The sequence below is a fragment of the Ceratina calcarata genome, unplaced genomic scaffold (genome assembly GCF_001652005.2).
Source record: "Ceratina calcarata isolate Rehan_Ccalc_2016 unplaced genomic scaffold, ASM165200v1 scaffold397.2, whole genome shotgun sequence".
NCBI lineage: Eukaryota > Metazoa > Arthropoda > Insecta > Hymenoptera > Apidae > Ceratina > Ceratina calcarata.
In genome coordinates, this window is record NW_017163090.1 from 27,663 (window position 1) to 45,460 (window position 17,798).

At 34.3% G+C, this 17,798-nt stretch overlaps 4 protein-coding genes across 11 annotated transcripts; 2 read left to right on the forward strand and 2 right to left on the reverse strand.

Annotated features, from left to right (window-relative positions):
* Nucleotides 1-1,338: 1,338 nt before the first annotated feature.
* Nucleotides 1,339-6,472, reverse strand: LOC108626348 (E3 ubiquitin-protein ligase TRIM37). 3 transcript variants are annotated; one of them, XM_018026967.2, is made up of 17 exons: nt 6,364-6,472; nt 6,104-6,280; nt 5,717-5,982; nt 5,439-5,649; nt 5,043-5,359; nt 4,756-4,965; nt 4,511-4,690; nt 4,329-4,443; nt 4,050-4,234; nt 3,628-3,967; nt 3,433-3,547; nt 2,806-2,908; nt 2,236-2,738; nt 1,948-2,146; nt 1,696-1,871; nt 1,537-1,621; nt 1,339-1,453 (listed from the first exon to the last, which is right to left on the reverse strand). In XM_018026967.2, the coding sequence occupies exons 2-17, from the start codon at nt 6,170-6,172 to the stop codon at nt 1,429-1,431; spliced, it is 3,099 nt and encodes a 1,032-aa protein (XP_017882456.1). In that variant the 5' UTR covers nt 6,173-6,280; nt 6,364-6,472; the 3' UTR covers nt 1,339-1,428. The 3 variants fall into 3 exon arrangements, with proteins under 3 accessions (XP_017882456.1, XP_017882454.1, XP_017882455.1); XM_018026965.2 differs by having other exon boundaries at nt 1,948-2,149; XM_018026966.2 differs by having other exon boundaries at nt 1,948-2,149; nt 6,104-6,469.
* Nucleotides 6,473-7,756: 1,284 nt separating this feature from the next.
* Nucleotides 7,757-10,287, forward strand: LOC113464531 (uncharacterized). The gene is made up of 3 exons (XM_026814777.1): nt 7,757-8,696; nt 9,123-9,347; nt 9,489-10,287. Exons 1-3 carry the CDS (start codon nt 7,757-7,759, stop codon nt 9,779-9,781), a joined length of 1,458 nt encoding a protein of 485 aa, XP_026670578.1. The 3' UTR covers nt 9,782-10,287.
* A 391-nt stretch (nt 10,288-10,678) lies between these two features.
* LOC108626377 (lys-63-specific deubiquitinase BRCC36) lies at nt 10,679-12,444 on the forward strand. Of its 5 annotated transcripts, none has more exons than XM_026814729.1 (7): nt 10,679-10,747; nt 11,051-11,217; nt 11,305-11,509; nt 11,590-11,678; nt 11,741-11,845; nt 11,927-12,029; nt 12,097-12,242. In XM_026814729.1, exons 2-7 carry the CDS (start codon nt 11,104-11,106, stop codon nt 12,240-12,242), a joined length of 762 nt encoding a protein of 253 aa, XP_026670530.1. In that variant the 5' UTR covers nt 10,679-10,747; nt 11,051-11,103. The 5 variants fall into 5 exon arrangements, with proteins under 5 accessions (XP_026670530.1, XP_017882500.1, XP_017882502.1 ...); XM_018027011.2 differs by lacking the exon at nt 10,679-10,747 and adding an exon at nt 10,761-10,979; XM_018027013.2 differs by lacking the exon at nt 10,679-10,747 and adding an exon at nt 10,761-10,922.
* On the reverse strand, nt 12,436-17,309 carry ksr (kinase suppressor of ras). 2 transcript variants are annotated; one of them, XM_018027009.2, is made up of 16 exons: nt 16,938-17,308; nt 16,405-16,548; nt 16,169-16,316; nt 15,828-16,091; nt 15,595-15,748; nt 15,329-15,507; nt 14,981-15,244; nt 14,768-14,907; nt 14,571-14,694; nt 14,307-14,515; nt 14,059-14,235; nt 13,514-13,699; nt 13,277-13,410; nt 13,075-13,212; nt 12,871-13,000; nt 12,436-12,767 (listed from the first exon to the last, which is right to left on the reverse strand). In XM_018027009.2, the coding sequence occupies exons 1-16, from the start codon at nt 17,088-17,090 to the stop codon at nt 12,615-12,617; spliced, it is 2,697 nt and encodes an 898-aa protein (XP_017882498.1). In that variant the 5' UTR covers nt 17,091-17,308; the 3' UTR covers nt 12,436-12,614. The 2 variants fall into 2 exon arrangements, with proteins under 2 accessions (XP_017882498.1, XP_017882499.1); XM_018027010.2 differs by lacking the exon at nt 13,514-13,699 and having other exon boundaries at nt 16,938-17,309.
* Between the last annotated feature and the right edge of the window lie 489 nt (nt 17,310-17,798).

The window sequence follows — 17,798 nt, forward strand, 5'->3', positions numbered from 1 at the left end:
ATTTGTATTACTTCTTAAGATATTTATTGCATAAACCAAAAAAGAAAAAGCTGATTGATTTACATCATAGTATTAAACATGTACGTGAAAATGAAAGTGACGTAAGTCACCTTTCCCTTATACTAGACTTGATTTACTTTTATATCCCCGACAATAGAAATTAAATATTTCATGCTGAGTAGAAGCATCACAAGCCAATCCGACTTTGATTTTAAATATTTCGAAACGAGTAGAAATTAATTTAATATTTCCATTCTCACGTACACAAATATACAACTAAAACTGTATGTATTAAAGTTTGTTTAGTGAAATTTATAGACGATTTCGTGTAGATTATCTCTATTATGTAAATATCTTCACATGTATCAGTTTTTTATTTATTCGAAGTGACGAGTTATGGTGTATTAACGCGCTTAGTTATATTATATAATGGTAATTCGTATTGTAAAGAAGTGAATGAAAGTTTTTTAACTATTTCAAATTCAGTATAAACGCGGTTGTGATGATACTGTACAATAATTATTTTAAAAACATGGAACACCTAACTCTTAATCACGTTCTTGTGTAATATAAATATGTACGATAGTTTTTATCTGTGATAAGAGTGAGACGTGTTTTCATGTATTGGCAACATTTATTCTATTATACGTATAAGTGTAACGCGAATTTTATAAGCACCAAAACCTGGGCTGTAATTCAGAGACTCGTGCTTTTCAATAAATAGAATATTTCAATCAGTAATGCTATGCATGATTTTGTTCATATGAACTTGCTCGAATGTATTTAAAATATGATTTGATGATTCAAGCATGAAAAAGATAAAAAGGCAAAAGATATTTATACATGTATTGATTTTCATCTTTATTTTTTTGCTGTCATGGGCTGTGCTCATTTTAAGAGTATATATTCATAAACAATCGAATAAAAATAATAAAAAATTTGTTTTTCATAATACTTATAACACCATAACCACATACAACGCATGGAATATATTTTTTCATACTGCAAAATATATTAATATTCGAATCTAGTGCTAAGTAATTAGAATTTCTCTACATTTATAACAACACGTACCGTACAATAAATAGTGATAAACAATATAAATCAAACTACAGAATGGAATGATGATTTATATGTAATTTTTAATCTGAAAGAATCAATTATCAATATTAATAATGTTTCATTAGGATTCAAATATTGTTTTAGAGCTATTACCAAATTGTTATTAAACAGCTTTAAAGTGTTAATACCTGTTACGAAATATTGATCTTGCTACAGTATTTTACTTACCACGTCAAAATATTCAAATACTAGATTTTCAGCGTTTATTGCTTTTCCATAATTTCTAATAATATTTAAGTTTAGATAAATAGAAAACATCACAGAACGTTTGTAACACTCAACGAAAAGCGCAGTTCAGGGTAAACTTCACGAATTAGTCTCTTCTAACGATCTGTAATGTTAGTAATGAAACATAAAATTGTAAAATATATGTGAATAATATCTATCCAAAAACAAAGAAACAGTTCTATTTACTTTTCCGCAGTACATTTGTTGGAAGTGTCATTGGAAGATGTTTCTACAGTATTACTTGGAAAGATTCCAGTACAGTTCTTCTGACCTGAAATGAAACATTCCAAATAATTTCCTATTCCTTTAAACTCCGCAAGGCGTTAACCATGATCATAAACTCACTATACTTATGTTGATACAACGCTGGGGCCCAACTATAATTTTTAGGGCTCGGAATAGTATCTGTCGTCGCACTACTCGTAGACGAAGATGGGACATCATGTCCCAATGATAGTGTAGTAGGTTTGATATTGGCAGTGTTGCAATTAGTAGATTTACCCTCTGGTGGGACATTTTTTCTGTAAACGTGATTTTCGAATGTTATCAATAAAACTCATACGTATTTCTAAATAATCGCAGAACGTATCTCGATACCTTAATTTGGTAAAACAATTGGCAGTGTCTTTTGGTGACATCGGGGATAATTGAAAAGCTTCCACTAATTGCTCAAATATCTTATTATTTTCGAATATCTTATTCTCGTTATTTATAATGCTGATATTGGTAGACGATGATGGTGACGATTGTCGTCGCAATAATAAATGTTTCGATACAATTTTATTACTATCCAGTACTACTGAAAAAATTATCAAGACGTCTGTCTATAATATCTGTATGCATATGTAAATCGCATGAAAACTTTCCAATATAAGTACTACTTACCATTTGGCACTATCAAATCTGATCTGGATGAATCTACCTCGTGATTAACTTTATTGACCGTAGATATCTTTGGAAGATCTTTTTCACAGTCTATAGAATTTGAGCGGGTCGTCGGTTCAGATCTTGTTTGACTTCCACAGGCTATAAGTCCAGAAATTTCCTGCTGGGGAATCAATTTCGATCTATGAATGTTCCATGACATCTCAGGCAGGCAAAGATGCGAGGGACACGTGGAACGTTTATCAATGAACTGTTCGTTACACGAGGGATCAAGTTCGTGATGCTTGTGTGAAAATGCGGACGGGCCGTGACTTGGCAGTGTTGCGTTATAGTGCGAAGGGCTAGAATTATGCCGCTGTAAACTTGTCAACGATGGTCTTGAATCACAGGTATCATCTACATGCTGATTAAAACAGAGAGATGTCCAAGCAGAATTTCGATCCTGCATCTCGAATAAATGCAATAGCATAATCTCATCTTCCAAGCTATCATTGCCTCGTAATCTAGAGTACCGAATTAAATTGTTTGAAATTATGTAGCCGTTAATCGTAGAGGCGCGGTTGAACATACCTGCAACTGTCTCCTGTACTATCCCGGTTGCTTTGTTGCTTTGTACGTTGTTTATTCTGAATCCAAGGTGTTAAGGATTCTGCAACCTCTACGTCATTTTCTCCTGCACAAATAATGTCATTATAAACATATTTTCATTGATGAAACGATACTATGAAAAAAGGAAAATGCATAAAACTTCTGAATGATCAATTCAAGTAAATTACGAAGTACGCAAATAAAAGTTAAAGCACTTCTGTGCTTTAGATTATTGTAGCACATATACGGAAATATTTATTTCTTATTATAAGATCACGTAAGGTAAGGGGACAGATGTTAATTTGCAAAGAAGACGGAGTATTTTTTATAGAACGGTTTGAAAGCGATTGGGAGTATGGGAATTAGCATTCTCTTTCACGAAATCTTCATCTTGTTTCTCATTCGTGGGTTTTTCGTTTTCAACACCTTTATCAAACTTGCTTTCGCGTTGCCTATGTCTCTGCACATCATCTACAGAACCTCTGTTTGAACTTGTACCTAATTTAGTACGTTATTACGTTATCATTAATCAATCAAATGTCTACAAATATGTCTACCTGACACTAAATACATAGTTAAACCAAATAATGACAGAAACATATACCATACCTGACATCGTTTCGTCGTCCACGTCGTTTTCATCATTAGAATTGTCATCCGGCAGTGTCAAATGCGGTTCATTATGTTCGCATTCATCTAAATATATATCGTGTTCACTCAATTCCTGCAAAAATCGCATGAAATTAATTTAAATCGAATACATGTGAAATCAACCTTCAATATCTGTTAATTTAAGTCCCATACACCGCTATCGCTACTGCTGCTACTAGAAAGAAGATTCAACGGTTGTTGATTAAGCACCGTCGGCGAAGAGTAAGACGGTGACGGTGAATGAGCACTCGTAGCCGGACAATCTCCCGCAGAACCATCGTTCGTGCTATGCAGATTAGGCGACTCAGCTTCGATGACGCTTAAATTATTCGGTCTATGCTGTTTCAAACTCGTTTTCGACGAAATGGAAGATAACGTCGAGGATGAACCAAGTGGGCGCATATTTGAAAGCTCTCCCAATTCACACATGGGCATCAATTGATCTGATGAAACACCATTACTTCCACCAGAACCAGAAACATTCTGTACCGATCTGTTGATGAAAAAATAAAATAAAATTAGTGAAATAGAGACCCTTAAAAATACTAATTCGGATAAGAAAGATGATCATTTACCTTGTAGATGTTCCATTTTGATACGTTTCAGTTGAGCGAATAGAATTGGTATTAAGTAATGGATCACCGGCAGCTTGGGATTGCATTACCATAGGCATCACGTTTGACATTGATCCACATAATGTAGCTCCGCTGGGTACCCTGGTTGCTGCCATAGCATTGCGTGATATTTCGATTGCCAATCTCTGCAAATGATACGAATTTGTGCACAAATGCGAGACTGAATATTTACTTCTCTTCCAATTGATATATGTATAATATACACATGATGAAAATTACCTCCTTTAGCTCATTGATCTGAGTGGCGTATTGATTTTGGACAGTAAGCAATTGACTGATGTACCATTGTTGATCTCTGCAACGCTGATAGAACGTTGGTGGACGTACTTGGAATCTATTAATTAATTTTACATTACAATTTAATAACAACGTAATCAGATCACATCGCGTATCTCGCGTACCGTAATATAAGAGTGTCCAATTCGGTATTTAAGTACCCCTCGGTTGCGAGTAAATCTAATCTGAAAAATCTATTGTAACCCCAGCATTCACCGATCTCAAAATCGGAAGCGAATTCACGAACTATGTTCTTACTTGTATCTCGAGATCCTTGGTGAATCATTTCAACTCGATATTCGTATCTAAGCAAACAATTTTGTTTTAAATGATATTGGTGTCAATTAAGAATAGAACCCCGTATACGTACTTCGACGTTTCTGGTAAACCAGCACTTAATTCTAAGAAGACTGACAAATAATTTCCGCGTACAACGCCGTTCCCATCGGGATATACTTTTAATCTCCAACACAAACCATTAACATGCAAGGGTGCAGAATACACTGGATCTGCCTTTAATTGTAATTGCGTAAAATTTTGCATCACGAACGTAGCACTATCGTATCCCGGAACAATTTCACTACAAAAATAAATTATTTTTTTATAAAGTTAAACAGTACATTAAATGAAATATTGCCAAAGGTTAACAATGAATACCTGTGAAAATCAGCTGGAACGGGAGCCGTTACAAAACTCGTCATTGGCTTTTTTCGCACTTGATGTATCGTACGCGAAACATCTGCGCTTTTGATTATAAGTTCGGAACGAGTGGAAGTATGCAACTGGTGCTCTACCTCTTGCAACAAGGCTTCCAACTGTTCCGTTTCCAATGTCAAGGAATTCTTTTGACCCATTAGTGTCAACAACTTGGCTTTCAATTGAGAATCAAGTCGGGCTATCATCAATTCCACTGCATTCCTAATCTCTCTAACTCTTTCATCTTTAGCTGCTCTTACAGATTCGACGTTTCGCTCCTGGAGAAAAATCAGATGAATTAAATTATTTTGTAATTTGAAGGTATTTAATGTTTTGCCTTTTCCTCGTGAAACGTACCACATCCTGAACAAGACTTATCAGCTCCATCAATCGTCTTTTCAACTGACCTACTTCAGCTTTGATTTGTGTTACATGTTGTTCATAAACTTCTTCTAATGGTTTAAAAGTATGCCCTGAGTGAGTGCCACCCCAAAGGGCACACTGATGACAGATACATCTGCGGCATGTCCAGCAATAGACAGATAGTTTCTCGTGATGTACAGTACACCTGTTTAACAAGATATATAATAAACACTAATATTCAGAAGAAAAGCTAAAGTCACAAAAAGCAGTACCTGTCCCTATTAGAATCGTCATGTCTAGAATTTGAAATACCAACAGCTTGAAGTGTGTCAAGCTGCTGTGTTACTTCTTCCACCCATCTGCAGTTCACTAGTTCATGTAAATGCAAGGAAGCTCTACAGTGGGGACACTGAGAACGCTGTTCTGTGAGCCATCGTCTAATACATGTGTAGCAGCATAATTTGCTACAATGCGGACAGAGATGAGCATCTCTCAATTTTTCCATACAAATGAAACATCGGAAGACTTCTGCTAATGTCTAAAACATAAATAGAAATGTATTGAAACTTCCATTAATAGAGTAATAAACCTGTACACTTGCTGCACATATTGATAAAAGAAGTTGTTAAAATCTCGAGAAGCATTGTCAATTTACAAACCTCAACACTGTGATCATCAGAGTTCTTTGAATTAATCGACGTTTCTCTACTAGCCATTCTGTCTGTCATTTATTAATATGATGGAAATTAATCAGATGTTATTGATCGTTGCATATATCGCCAGCTTTGAACGCTACGCACGTCTCCGACATTTCATCTCGAGCGGTTTTCGTTCAACTGTATAATCGATTTAAGAAAACCGTTATTTCCGGAACGTATTCATTATTAATCGTCTATAATTATTAAACAATTGGACGTACGCAAAATGTTTTCCAGGTACTTCTAAAAATTTGTCGAGAAAAATTCGATATTGTTATGAATCGGAATTCGCCATGAAGTAAAATAATATATAGCATACATTGCAGGTGCAGGAAACGTTAAGTCCCGTTAAGTCTCATTCATTTTAACCGCAGAATTGTCTAGACGATTTGATTTGTTTTAGACGAACAATTATGGTTCAAAAAATCTCCTCCATTTAAACAGCAAAAATAGTTGTATTCTCTACAATTAAAATATATAGAGAAAAATATTCTCTACAGTTTTTTTTTCAGATAAATTAAGCAACGACTTTGAATATCGGCCATAGCGCCCTGAACACAAATTAACATCGTACTGAGTCGATATACCTAATCGAGATCGATATAAATTGATTTTGTACAATTTAAATTTAATATCTGCGAATCTGAGATAATTTGATGGTTCTTCTCCTTCAGGATTTAACAAACCAGCTCTCCGCTTCAACAAATTATACTTGAAAAAGCAAATATCATGAGCGCGAAAGTATAAAAATGCCGTTACGCTTTTTAATAGTCCTTAAAAAATATAGAAGAAAAAGGATAGTAACCCTCCAAGAAGGGGCTGGTCACCTAATGGCGCCTAAATCAGAAATAAGTAGGGTAAAACGAAAGTGTAAATATTCTGTTGTTTTACGTTAAGATTCGGTCATTATACAAAACTCGTGGAATAAATATTTATGAAAAATATAATGTTACATTAGATATCACTAAGTATCTAGCAATTTTCTCTTTTTACCGTCCCATCGATTTTTCGGCCCTAACATACCCTAATCATATATACTAATGAGTCTTCACGGAAAATGTTTCATGTATACCGGGAAGGAGAAACACGCGAGGAAGATGTTAATCTTCATAGTAAAATAGCATATACAATTTTCCTAATGGAAAATCAAACATGCCGATCTTGATAAGCAACCATGGAACACACTTGTTCGGTAATCATACTGAAACGTGTTGTTGTTGTTATTCATATGACAATGAAACGTGCTATATATGAAATAAACGTACTACCGTGTAAACTACGACCTTATACAATGTAAGGTTGCAATAGTAGTTCCTTAGGCTTATTGCCAAGTCTGAAACTCAAAGTCGCGGATACGTTTAGTCGCACGCCCATGTTCCCCTTTATAACATTTACTACTTCTTGCAAATGCTAAATGATTGTTAAGTACGAAGTTTTCAAGTTATTAATTGCACAGGAACAATGAATGTATCAATTTTAAAAGAAGTATCGATAAGCGAACGAACATCGAACATAGAGTTTTTGATTTGCGAAAATTGTAACGTAAATTAACAGAAAAATAATATACGAATCAATGATTGAACAGATTACATTAGAAAATACACGGGGTACAAAATGTCTTCTTCCTCGTCTGAGAAGATACCTAAGAGACGGTTCTTTAAACATAAAGGAATTGTGGTTTCGTGCAGTACACCGGTAAGAAAAGGAGTTCTACTTCCATGTAATACAAGTATTTCGGAGATTAAAACAAGTTCATCTGAGGGTATAAAAAGGCAGAGAAAACAACGAAAAGAAAAGACAAAGCCGAAAGGTAAAAAAGAGTTGAAGAGAAAGAGGAAGATATCTTTGCGGAAAGAAATTAGCAAGGAATGGGAAACTACCACAGAAACTTTACAAAAATCTTTGATAAAGAAGTCTATATCTATATCAAAGAACGATGCTGTCTTAGGAGTTGCAAGATCTTCAAAAAATATTCAACAATCTCCGCAGTTACCCGAGAGCGATGTTATTTTTATCGATCTGCGATCCCCAGAAGAAGCTCAAAGGGGTACTAATTTCATTGAAGATCGGGCAGCATCACCGATTCTTGGATCAGCAAGACGAAGGAGTACAAAACGCAGAGTGAGTCCAAAAAGACTTAGTTTTGGAGTCGAAGAAAAAACAGTATCAGCGAAAAGACAGAAAAGGTCTTTAGAGATAGAAAGAGGAAGTACTGAAAAAACCTTACAAAAATCATCGAGAAGGGAATCCATTTCTAAATCAAAGAACGATGCTGTCTTTGGAGATGCAAGATCTTCAAAAAATATTCAACAATCTCCGCAGTTACCCGAGAGCGATGATATTTTTATCGATCTGCGATCTCCGGAAGAAATTCGAAGAGCTACTCTTTTCTTTCATGATCGTTTGGAATCACCAATTCGCGGATTAGGAACGCGAAGAAGTGAAACTCCAAAGAGAATTAGCTTGAGAGAGGAATATATACCACTACCTGCAGAAAGTTTGTTACCTCGATTAATCGATAATGATGAGGTGGAGTCACCACCGTTAGTACTAAGTAAGTATATTTATATCATACTTAACACGTTAAACGCCAAACCAGTTTTTTCGTTTCTGTTCAGCCGTTAATTATTTTATTAGTCGTTAAGTGTTTTAATAATATTTATTAAATTCTTTTTTACTTAACAAGTACTCATAATATATTTAGGTGCGTCCTCTTATAATCTTCAGATTATTTAAAATTTATTAATAGAAGAATATAATTTTTTAAATTGTACATAGTCAACAGTAACTGATGCAACCTGAAGGGAAAATATATGCTATCAATCATCGGTGACTGACAAGACGCTTAACGTATTAATGACATTATTTAATAACACATACTTGTGATTTTTTGTAATTCTTTGCGACATGATTTTAGTTTTAAGAACTTGGGAGTCTAAAAAAATAGCGTGTATAATATTAATTAATAATTGGGTTTTAGGAAGAGAAAATACGGTCAGAACGTATCCGTGTACCAAAAAGTCGGAGCGATACACTATAAATGTGAGAAGCTACGATCCAATTGCCGATCCGAATTTGTACAGATGGGTTCCATCAGGTCATAATGATTTTCTGTGGCATGAATTTGTTAGAGGATTGAGCTACGACGAAGTTAAGAAATATCTTCGACCGGCGGACGATGAAAATCAGGCAACGAACTCGGAAAGTGAGTGAAATACTGCATCCTGCAAGTTGCAGGATGCAAGCAGCAATAATAAATATAATATAACAATGTCTATGTATACTATATTGATGAATAGAAAATTGCGGCAAAGATATAGAAGTGAATCTAAAATACTAATTCCAGTTTCAAATTCCGAGAATGCAAAGTTTAAAACAATGGTTGAAAAATACGGTAGAAATATGAATGTCAACGTGGGAACATTAAATATGTCTACCGGAAAATGGAAGCGGAAGTATGTATATATTACTTCCGAAGACGATGAAAATTTTAACGTCGCAATTAAAAAGAGAACACGTCATGATGGCAGAAGAGAGAACAACGGAAGAAAAAAATTGAAAGCAATAAAAAAAAGACCTGTAATTACGTCAATTCAAAAAGTGAACGACTTAAATTTGAATGTACTTTACAAAAAGTAGTCGAAATTCATTATTTATTCGTTACTTATTATTTAAATTATTTATTTTGTATTCTCATGGGTACAAAATTCAATATGGAATGATATTTTGTACTTTACTATATTAGATTTGTACGCTGTTCTAGAGTTCGAAATTTTTGTAAAACGCAATCTTTTTCGGGGTATGCAATCAAAGTTTCACTAGGACGTAAAACTGTATGTTCAACTTGAAGAAGTGTATGAAGAAATGGATATTATATGTAAAATATTCAAACTTATATTTAAGAATTATTTTTCACTGAATCTTTCCCACTATTTTTGTTATTTGTTTTGAAGGTGTTCTAATTTCAGCGAGCTATAGGTCTTGTGTAGGTAAACTTAAAGATAAACGACTCAATTCAACTCTAATTCTTTCCCCATTTTTTATAACTTTAGCTAATTGAATGTGATGCATCTATTTAATGAACATAACTAACGACTAATTGCTTTGTTTTCTCTGATTTGTAATCAGTTTCTTAGTTGCTCTTGCATTTAAGTTTTGGTCTTTCGTTAATAACTCGACAACCACGTCTCGGACAACTTCTTTGCTAAGGAAAATGTTGTTTAATATTACGCCAGGAACCTCCCATTTCAATATCTTACACTAGTTTTGGGACACCCTGTATAATACACGAAGTAGTAAAATAAAAATTATACATACGTACAATTGTACATACTTATTATAATTTCCATTATGTATTTTTTACCCATTTTACAAAATAATTAGTAATTTCTTTTAAATCATATCAGATAGTTCATACATTATAAACTGTTTCAGGCAATTTTAGCAGATATGGAATAGATGTGAATATCATGATTATAGGGAGGCCATTTAATACAGAAAATCGCAATCACAGCCGTGTATAATCACGACTCGTGATCGTGATTTTGTGATCACCGTGAAAAATCACGGTTAGTAATTTTGAACGAAATCTCTAGAAAATTCACGGTTAGTGCTTTTGAACGCCATCTCTAGTATACACGTATACACGTCAAATAGAATATTGATCATTTATTATTAACAATTGTTACTATATGAACAGAAATAAACACCAAATATTACTTAGTCTTTTCACTCATACATTGTTAACCATCATGTGTAGCTTTTGAAAGAATAATTTGAAGTTTGTAACACATATACTAATATAAATATATATATTCAGTGATAATACTGATAATCAGTTAGGTTTTACTTTAATGGTTTATATCTTCTATTCATAAAATTAATGTGTCATATGACAATTAATTCCAGATTTCTATTTGTGTTATAAATACTGATTTCTCCTTGTGCCAAAGATTAACGAGATGGATACGTTAGCATTAAAAAAAGTACAATTACAGACTGATGTATATATGGTATGCTTACAACATGCTTTATCAACAGAAAAGTTTGAAGTAATGGGCTTGCTCCTTGGAAATGTATGTATATATATATGTATATATATTATTTTGTATGTTTTATACCTATGACAAGAAGACATCTACTTCATCAATGATTTATATTAGACAGAGTCCAGCGTTGCAGAGATTATGGCAGTTATTATCTTGAATCGTTTAGATAAACAGAAAGACAGGGTAGAAATTTCGTCAGAACAGTTAGCAAAAGCTTGTGATGTGGCAGAACAATTGAAAAAAGAATTACAACGTCCTGTACGTGTTCTAGGATGGTATCATTCTCATCCACACATCACGGTTTGTCCATCTCACGTTGGTCAGTACACCAAAATTGTTTTATGCACGAATGGAAACAACTGTAAATTATCGTTTTCATATTAAGAAACTTTTCTTTAGATTGTAGAACGCAAACGAGTTATCAAATGATGGATCCTAGTTTTGTGGGTTTAATATTCTCAGTATTTTCAGAGAATAAAGAATCGAAGGTAACTAATAAATTGATAATTCAATATCGTCTCATTCTCACATTTCAAAACATTTTCTTCAGGAACAAGAGATCTCTTTAATTTGTTTCCAATCTCATAATGACAAAGAAGTGGAAATTCCACTAGAAATTGTACACACACCAATGATATCAAACACATGTTTGAAAGTAAGTTGTTGCATAATATGCGCTTACTTAACTTGTAATTAGACTTCATTCATAATCGTTCGATCTTGAAACCTTTTTCAGACAATGACGGATTTAATAAAAATATTTGTTCAAGAGGAAGAAGAGATGGCAGAAACATGCAAAGACCAACAAGATATTCTTGTCAACATACACAATGATGCTGGTTAGTTTATCTTAGTATATATTTTTATTTATTATAAATAAGAAACTAAATCAGGTAAAAATTACAGTGAGGACGCGAGCACTGGTCCACATAACTGACATAATTACTAAGCCTTTAATATTGACGTTCGAGAAGAGACTAGCTTTAAATAAATTACGCGCTGCATACCTCCGGAAACAGCTGCAAGAGCTACAAGGCGTATGCAACGGATAAGAACTGTTGTTATTAAAAGTGCTTCTCTTTTTCTTCGTTTATATTATGATATGTTATATGCATAAATGCAATATAAGTCCAGTATTTTTTTACTTTATGATGGCGAATAATTAAATTTTGCACTATTCGTTATCATAATATACAATTCAGTATACTGAAAGATGTATGTACTTGAGAAATAAAACATCGGTGATCTTTTTCATCACGTTTATTTTTAATGATGTTTCATTTAAACTAAATGAAGGACAAACAGGATAAATCTTTCAGTGATTATTATTTTACTTTTTCGACGAACAAAGATCTGGCAATAATTGCGCAGTCCTATATTTACACTACGAGAACAACAGTGTATTTAAATAGACTTAAATGTATTCAAAACACGGATTCTGCAGAACGAGAAAGATGTATAGGATGAGAAGGACTACGTTCTAACCTTTTGCGAGGCAGCTTTTCCAAAGTAGTTAACAATTTTGCAAAGTCGGGCCGTTTTTCTGGGTGATACGACCAACAAAGCATTAAGATGTCCTATAAATGTTTAAAGAAATTGATAATAAATAATCAGAAACGTCTTACGAATTTATTATTATTTTTAATATTTGATTATATAGTTCAATGTTATACTTTATACCTTTACATCACGGGAGGCTTGTAAATTAGCTAAAGTTTGTTTCATGCCTTTGCCAACCTGCCAAATAATTGCCTCAGGAGGTTGTCCTTTGAAAGGCCATTCTCCACACAAAAGCTCATACCATACAGTTCTATAGTAATTTTGACAAATTTTAGAAAAATTAATATCAAATAGATGTGTTTTAAGTCATCCTGTTGTACGTACCCAAATGCATAAACGTCAGAAGCTTCTGTAAAAGGCAATTCTTCCTGATCCCGATTCTGTTGCGGTTTCAGTCGTCGGACAATTTCAGGAGCCAAATAACATAACCAGCCAGGCGGTATACTCAGCGCATTTCCCTTTCTGCCCGTAAACAAAATTTAAAATGATTATTTTTTTATTAAATATAATTGGATACAAGACTTACCTGTTTGCGTAGCAAAGCTTCGTAACACTGAATAAGCCGAAGTCAGTAATTACAACTTTTCCATTTTCAAAAAATATGTTTTTGGTCTTGAGATCTTTGTGAATTATGCCTCGAGCGTGGAGATATCCCATTCCCTAAATATTTAAAAGGTTTATTAGAAAGAACTCTTTCCTATCAGTGAAAGCAACAAATCTAATAGAATTAAAAAAATTATTTTAACATCCTTTGTGAATATACCTGAGAAATCTGTTGAGCGATGATAGTGGTTTTATGCATATTAAATTTATCTTTACGCAAATGAATGTGAGTGTAAAGAGTCATGCCTTTGCTCATACTAGTCACTATCGCCAAGCGCGGAGGCTTCATGCAAGCTCCCATAAATAAAACTAGATTTTCGTGTCTAGTTTTTCGGAATGTAGCCACCTATAAATTTGAGTAAAATAATTTCAATAATAAAGGTCATTTAATCTCAATAAATACAGTATTAACAATAAAACTATGTTATAATAGACCATAATCTCATGCTTTATGTAATAACTTCTGTATTAATCGTTACAAGACAACAGTATATCAATATCTGAACTTTAGAAAATTAGTGCAACTGTATTTGATTATTACTGTGATTAGTCAATTGGTTTGTGCTACATATAAGCTGATACATAGGCGTTAGAACAAGCTATTTAAATAAGTACGTATGAAATTTTATATTCTTCGCAATTGCGCTAAATCGTATTAGTGAAAGCATTCGAATTATGAGGAACAATATAACTATTTGTATATACCTCCAACTTGAATGCTTCCAACGTTTTGTCATCGTCTAAATAGTAATCCATATTCAGGACTTTAATCGCAACATTACCATGCCAATAGCCTCGGTACACTGTACCAAATCTTCCAGTACCTATAGGTTCTCCAATTTTCAATTCATCGTAAGGAATGTCCCATTCACGTATAGATAACTGTAATGTTATATCACTTAATTTATGATAACATACACACACAAATATATTACAAAATTACATGTACGTACACTATTCTGTCTTGGCCAGCGGCTATCTCCAGGTTCGCCGTCAGATACTTGAGAATCTTGGGAATCGACTCTAACAGGTGTTCGTTCCGAGTCCGTGCTAACACTTCCAGAACCCGAAACGCTCACTGTTCTCTCACTATCACTTGACATGGTAGTACCTTCGAGTCGGTGAGTCTCCAGTGTCACACCTTTCTCATTGAGCATGACATCTGAAAATGATTTATATCGTAAAAGACTCAATGAAACATGCTGTGGATTAAGTACCTGGAAAATGGAACTGTTGTTTGGCAGGTGCCTGTGGAGTTTGGCTAGTATTGGCAGGTAGCAAAGCTGGACTAGAAGGCGTTGAGCTGTTACAGCTCGAGGTATTTGAACTAGAATCCGCGCCCTAATAAACACGTCCAAAATTTATTAACATCAACTTGTAGGAACTATGTACCGAAATTGTCATTCTAACGCACCTGAAAAGCTATGTTCATAGAAGAATGTGGATGCGATCGTTTTCGATCTCTTCGATTTAAAGAGCTCAATAAATTCGAATTATGATGATTGGGAGACGTTATACCTGGCTTACTTAGTATTGGAGAAACATTTGCCATACCTAAGGATTCACATAGGATTTAGAAATGATGTAACAAAAGAACTCGATTTTTTAACAAATTTTGTAAACGTACTGTCAGCTTGAACGGTTCTTTTAAACGCGTCGAAGAGTTCTTGAGGTAGGCCACAGGATGGTGGTACTTTGGATTCGCAATCTCGATGACATTTATATTTACATTCTTTGCATTTCAAACCGGTGCCTATAAACATTTGTTTATCGCAATAGTCGCACGTTGTCATCATCTTAAACGTTTTGGTAAAGCGGTGAGCAATTATATGGCCCATTCCCCGGGTTACAGTCGGAGTACGTGGTGACTTTGGCACTTGGAGACTTGTTACTAAAAAGGAATAAAAAGATCAATAGCTTTTTGTATGTTCAGAGACTTTTTAAGTTTCTTTTATATGGTAGACAGTATCTTCACCTGTTCCCTTAAAACTGTTATCGTCGCTTTCTGCACTAGAAAAAGGTGGTGACTTAATTGGACTATTACTATTCAGAAAGGGATTTTCCCCTGTAATATCTGCATTATTACTACAAGATCCAGGTTCTGTAGGTAAACGATTTCTTCTGCCTACAGTACCAACAGGGTCATTTCCACAACTGTTAAAAACCGAATAATAACTATTGTATATTGTATTATACTAACATTCATCAGTTGCTAAAATAATATATATTGAGTTATTTTACCTTGAAGCTGTATCACCATTTTCAAGACGGTTTGCTAATTGCGATTCATGAGACTTTGACTTAGTTAGAGGAAACACTTCTGGTTGTGATATTGTATTTTGTAAACCTATTTGATGCTTTTTACAAGGAGGAGGAGTTGTTGGAAATTTGATTCCTGTTTAAAAACAGTTTACGTTATAACGGAAGTCAATAGTACCCAAAAACAATAAAAGCGATTGATTTAAGGATTTTACCACATCCTGGCCTTTGTAAAAGGGGGGTGGTAGGAGGACTAGTTGATGATAAAGATGTAACAGAAGAAGCCTGTGCTAATATATCACTGTTAAGATTGTTGTTATTATTATGATATGGAATGCTGTCTTCAGAAGGAACAGAACATCTTGTTGCACGAGATCTTGCTGGCTTAGGAGACGCTCCAGTAAGTAAATGATGTCTATCCCAGGAATCCCAATATAATTTCATATCACTGTTGTCCATATCTCCTTTTAGGAGAACGTCTGTGTAGAATACAATATTGCAAGTATATAATCTCTAATATGCTGAAAGTAATAAATATTGTAAAAATGAAAATTACCCATATATCGACGAAGATTGCGCAATGCCCTACAAAGTAAACGTAATTCCTCTTCATGTTTAACATTGTTCTCTCCCAACATACTACCTAACTCATGCTCAGATTTTTCCTTCAGAGCTTCAAGTGAGGTAGCTTTAGAACAAATCATCTAAAATATGATAGAAATGTAAGAAATTGAAGCTTCAGTGAGCAGTGGAAGAGAAATAATGAAATCAGTTTTAAGAGTTTATTTATACCTGGATCGACTCCTGGGTAAGTCCTACTACCCTTAACCATTGTTGCAAAGATGGATACTGTTTCATCTCTGGAGGCAATGACTTTTCTAAAGCCAATTGGGCTTTGTTTACAAGTTGTTTTGAATATAGTTTGATGAGTTTCCCCTAAAAAAACATGTAATTTTCTTCTTGTAATATAATGTCTATAATATCTACGAAAAAAATTAAATAGAATTTTCCCAGCACCATAAATGAAATACAATCTCGAAAAACATAATATTTTTTTAAATTTCCAGTCTAAAAGTTGTAAAAATATAATATAGTATAATAAAATAATGCCAAATAACAGTATAAATGTACAAAATAATTAATTGTACGAACTGGCGATGAACACAATACATAATTTTCGAGACAAACAAAACGACAATTGCATTTGCAAAACTTGTTGACAGCTATACAAAACAACTTTTCACGAGGTCAAGGCGATCGTAATGCTGGAGATAAAACCCAAGAACGATGAAAGACCGAACGAGTCGCGGATATGTTTAATATACCTCGAGCGTTCGAATTTCTTGTTGGGTGAGTTCCGCGCTGGTCGAGCATTGTGTCCTCAAGCCTTCGAGTCGGTCAGCGGAGATGTCAATCATGGATTGAACGACGTCTAAAGCTCGGCGAATTTCTTGTTCCGCATCTTCACTGTTCGCCATCCCGCGCCACGATCAGCCCACGATGACGGCCCCTTGTTACGTTCCGCGAATTCGCTTCCCTATTTCACAGGCATAATTTTGTTCGCACGGAGCTCCTATCGGTCGCGGGCTCAGGGCTTATCACTGACTCGCCGTGTAACCAAACCACTTATCAACATTGACAACCATCTTGGCCGCCTATCGGTGACGTCAATCGGTGCCCGACAATCCGGGTTTTCGGTATGTAGTATCCTTTGGTATGTAGTATGTAGTACGGAACGAGCGACACTGTCGCGTTCGTAAAACTGTTCTTTCTAATCATTATTTTTAATCCCAATAATCTTAATTTATAATTAAACGATTGTAAATGATTTAGTTTTGTAATTTATTTTAAATCTAAAATACTTAAACTGCTAGAGCGCGGTATAAATGGATAAGAAAGATCAAAAAGCGATTGAAATGACATTTCAATTTCATTTTTTATTGGAACTTATTGGACAGTATTCGTAATTTCGTAGTCGTTACTTATTTTTAAGATTGCCTTAAGCATTTGCTTAAGTCCCCGTTTCCTATACAACACAGGGACTGAAAATACGGGATAGACAGGGATAGCAAATGCTTTAAATGATCTTAAGAATAAGCAACGACTCTGAATACCGGCCATTGTCTGACCATGTCTGACTCAAGTTTGTGAAGATGACGTTTTTTATATATCCTGGATTTGAATAG